Below are 4,162 nucleotides of genomic sequence, written 5' to 3' on the forward strand. Positions count from 1 at the left end.
GGGGGGAGTAGGCGCCTTCTTTTACTACCTGTCTGTTGTCTGCCAGTCTGTCATACTATGGTGGCTTGCATATTACTGTAATGCTGGAAGTTACGCCACAGGTGTTTCAAATACTCATGGTGGACAGGTTTCAGTGGAGCTTCTAGACTAAGGCAGGCTAGGAAGACAGGCCTGGTGATCTACTTCTGAAAATCAGCCCATGGAAACTGTGTGGCTCACAAGAGGATATTGCCAGATATGGTGCTGCAAGATAAGCCCCTAGGTTGGAAGGCTCAGAATACACAATGCCTGCAGCAACGGGCTGGAGCCGAACGATTGTGAAGACGGCACGGGCCGGGCAGTGTTTCGTTCTGTTTACTTGGGGTCACCATGAGTCAGAGTGACTCGATGGCAACTAACAACAACAACAGCCTCCCTCTTGGCACTGTGCTTGGGCAGGATGACTTGCTTCCCCTGAGGCAACAATATTTGATTAATATTTGAATGATAACACTTTTCCTTTTTATGGCATTTTATCCTTTTCAAAGTCCTTCTGTGTACAACTGACTTTGGCGATAACTCTAGGAGCATGGGAGGGTAGGCATTATTATCTATATTTTATAGTAAAGAAAAAGAGACAGGGGGCTGAACTGCCCGATGACACAAAGTTAGAGGGACTTTCTGGCCACTGATTTGCCTCCAGCCCTGTGCCATTTTACACCCTCCCCTATCCCCCAAAGCACTTACTTCATAGCACCCACAGCTGCAATAGCCCCAAATATAGCTGGTCTTCCCACCTTCCCTCCAAAACCCCCACCAACTCGTTTCACGTGACAGGTGATCCTGTTGATGGGGATGCTTAGAGTAGAAGATACTGTTTTCTGTAAAAGGGAGATCATGAGAAGCTTTCACAAGAAAAAACGGCAAAGAAGCTCTTTGTTTCCTGAAACACAACATCACAGCAGAATTCATTCACATCTACTGTTGGTAAAAAATAAAAATTGAGATTTTCTGAATCTGTCATGCATCACTAATCTTCACAGATCAGCCCTTTCAGTGGAAAGGAAACTGTCAGAGTTTCCTGGATTCCTGGCAGAAGCTGGATTCTTAATCAAATGGCCAGAGACCCAAGGTCCCAAGGAAAAGATATGTAAGCAGCTAACACCTAGAACATTTTGTGACTGGGCAAATTAAATTGTGATGTAAAATGATGTGTTTATTCCAAAGGTTATCTGTAGTGATTATTTTAGAGAAGAATCAAGTACAAAATAATTTAGTATTGCTGTCCAATCATAGAATTCATTTAAGCAGCATGATGAAATGAATGTTGTCTTTCAACCTAAAGTGACTGTGGCTGTTTGTTTATTTATTTGACAAGACCAGAAAGAAAAAAACAGAAGTTCTGGAATCGTAGCTGCTCTACTGACACCCATTACTTGGATCCTAAATTTCTGCAGGTAAAATGGCTGTCCACTCTGAGGGTGTGGGGATTGACTGCTGTGAGGGACGTAGGAAATCAGGGGTGGGGTGGGGTGGGGTGGGGATGACCCAGGACCTCACCTGCACATGGGCTGGGTCCTGTGTTGACACATAAATGTCCAGTTCTTTGTCCTCTATCTTTGGAATAACAAGCACTCTTTGTGTTTCCATGTAAAAATGTTCCTGTCCTCCAACATGGACTTCCCCTGTTAGGCACAAGTACAGAGAAACTCCTGAGGGTGGGTACTGGTTGGGAGTCATCATTTTAGGGAATTCAGAAGCAGGTAAGACATGGACTGGATGATGGACCAGGCATTTGTTCTCTGGCGACTAAGAATCTGTTTCAGAGATTACAGTTCTAATAACTAGAGCTAGCTTCCACACCTTAATCTCTTGTTAACTAACCAGAATCTCAGACAATTTTCTTCTATTTCCTCTACTGCTTGCTACCTCCTACACTTCAACCCCCACAGGATTTGAGAGGAACAGGCATAACAGAAACTTGGCAAAATGCTAGCACTTTAGAGGATGGTCTTTCTGAGGGGGAAATAATATGCTCTTGATGTGAGCATCAGTCGAATTAGGAAAAGATTCTATTAAATACCTCGAGTAGCTTACCTTCAACAATTTGATCGACTTTTTGAAATGCCTCCTCAATGTTTCCTTGTTCAAGTTTTTTTTCAGGGCATAGGAATGAGTTATGTTTTATGGCATCCTGAACGACGAGGGGAAAAAAAGCATAAAAGCTTATTCTTACTTTTTCTTCCATTGGCAACTTTTTCAAAAGCCAGCAAAATCCTGAAAATGGCCATCTACTAAAACACATGAAAGACTCCTGCAAGTGAGAACTGGAGTAGTGACCTACACAGAGATAAGACATCAGAGAGGATGTCTTCTAGATTTTCAGAGAAAACTAGTAAGGATTAGTGAGACATTAAGGAGGAAGCTATGTTCAGAACTGAGTCCTAGGGATGCTATGATGGTCCAGGCTGAGAAGTACTCATTTAATTTTTCCACATAGATCTTCAGGGAACAGGTGATAGATCTAAGTGCATGACAGGTTAGGTTCTGGGCTCTTCCTTTTCGCCCTCTCCCTGAATAAAAACACTTGTGTTGGACTAGTTAGACTAGTTAGGCAGGCCATGTTGTATAAGTACTGTGTGCTAAACAATTGTGCTACTGGAGCTGCTGAGGTCGGTTGTGTACAAAAGCCTCTAGCTCAGAGATCTGGAAGAGCCGAAGCTGGGTTGAGAGAGAAGATACAACTCTTTATGCATTTTTGAGGTAAGGCAGCCCAGTAGACATTTGTCTTAGTTCTCTAGTGCTGCTGTAATAGAAATATCACATGTGAATGGCTTCAATAAACAAATCGATGCTCTCACATATTGTTGTTGTTGTTGTTGTTATTTGCCGTCGAGTTGGCCCCGACTCACAGTGACCCCTCCTTGGGTTTCCGAGGCAGTATCACTACGGAAGTAGGATTGCCCAACCTTCCTTCCGAGGAGTGGCTGGTGGGTTTGAACCGCCAGCCTTCTGGTTAGCAGTCAAGTGCCTTAGGCACTATGCTACCAGAGCTCCTTCTCACATATTAGGAGGCTTGAAGTCCAAACTTAGGGCACCAGCCCTAGGAGAAGGTCTTCTCTCTGTCGGCTCTGGGAGAAGATCCTTGTCTCCTTTCAACATCCGTGGGCTTGGCATCCATTGGAGATCTCCATGTGTCTTCGCACCAATCTTCCTCTGGGTCTAGGAGGTTCATAGCTCAGGGACCCTGGGTCCAAAGAACTGGGTCCATCCCTGGCTCTTTCTTCATGGTACTGAAAGGCCTCTGATCTCTACTCGTTTATTTAATCTCTGTTGTGTCTTGAAAGAGATTGACTCCAGATAGAACCTAATCTAGATTGTATTCTGTCTCATTAATATCACTGCCATTAATCCTGCCTCATTAACATCATACAGGTTAGGATTTGCAACACACAGGATAATTACATAAAATTGAGAATCATGGCCTAGCCAAGTTGACACATATTTTTTGGGGCCACAGTTCAATCCATAATAACATTTTAGGAAGTTTGTCCATTGTTTTTGGCATTTGGATATCTCACAGAGATCTTCCCAGCCTTTGTTCCATTTTTTTTTCCTCTGACAATAACATGAACTAACTTACGCATGAAGACTGGAAGCCATTCCATTCTGTGGTTCTGTGCACTGCACCTACTGAGAGCCGATCTTTGCTTAATCTTTATACCTGAGGTATTTTTCTCTTACTTAAGAATGGCACCTGTGTCCTGTATTCTTAGACTCCAACAGCCTTAGATCCCACAGCCTTTCTTGCCAGTGATAATAAAAATGATAATAATGAGAGCAAGCAGTTAACATTTTTAGAGTGCTTGCTTTGTGTCCTACATCCTTTACATGGATTCTCACATTAATTCTGCTATGATCTCTATTTTCCAGAGGAGGAAACTGGATTTAGGGAGACTAAAACTATTTTCTCAAGGTCACACTGTGAATAAGTGATGGAGACAGCTTTCAAGGTAGGCTTGTTGTTGTTTTTGTTAAGTGCCATTGAGTCATTTCCGACTCATAGCGACCCCATGCACAGCAGAACGAAACACTGCCCGATCCTGCACCAGCCCCACAATCCCCGCTATACTTGAGCCCATCACTGCAGCCACCGTGTCAATCCATCTCATTGAAGGCCTCC

General features: G+C 43.4%; 1 protein-coding gene across 1 annotated transcript in view; it reads right to left on the minus strand.

The window, feature by feature from the left end:
* The window catches only part of LOC103193016 (aldehyde oxidase 2), a 118,375-nt gene that overhangs the window by 58,241 nt on the left and 55,972 nt on the right, over positions 1 to 4,162 (minus strand). Inside the window, exons 20-22 of the mRNA XM_042783580.1 lie at positions 2,077 to 2,173; positions 1,540 to 1,664; positions 727 to 860 (exon numbers count right to left, since the gene is read on the minus strand). Coding sequence (XP_042639514.1) covers positions 727 to 860; positions 1,540 to 1,664; positions 2,077 to 2,173 — 356 coding nt within the window. The remainder of the gene's footprint in view (positions 1 to 726; positions 861 to 1,539; positions 1,665 to 2,076; positions 2,174 to 4,162) is intronic.

This window comes from Orycteropus afer, unplaced genomic scaffold (genome assembly GCF_000298275.1).
Source record: "Orycteropus afer afer isolate SDZICR_OR568_19922 unplaced genomic scaffold, OryAfe1.0 scaffold00002, whole genome shotgun sequence".
Taxonomy (NCBI): Eukaryota; Metazoa; Chordata; class Mammalia; order Tubulidentata; family Orycteropodidae; genus Orycteropus; species Orycteropus afer.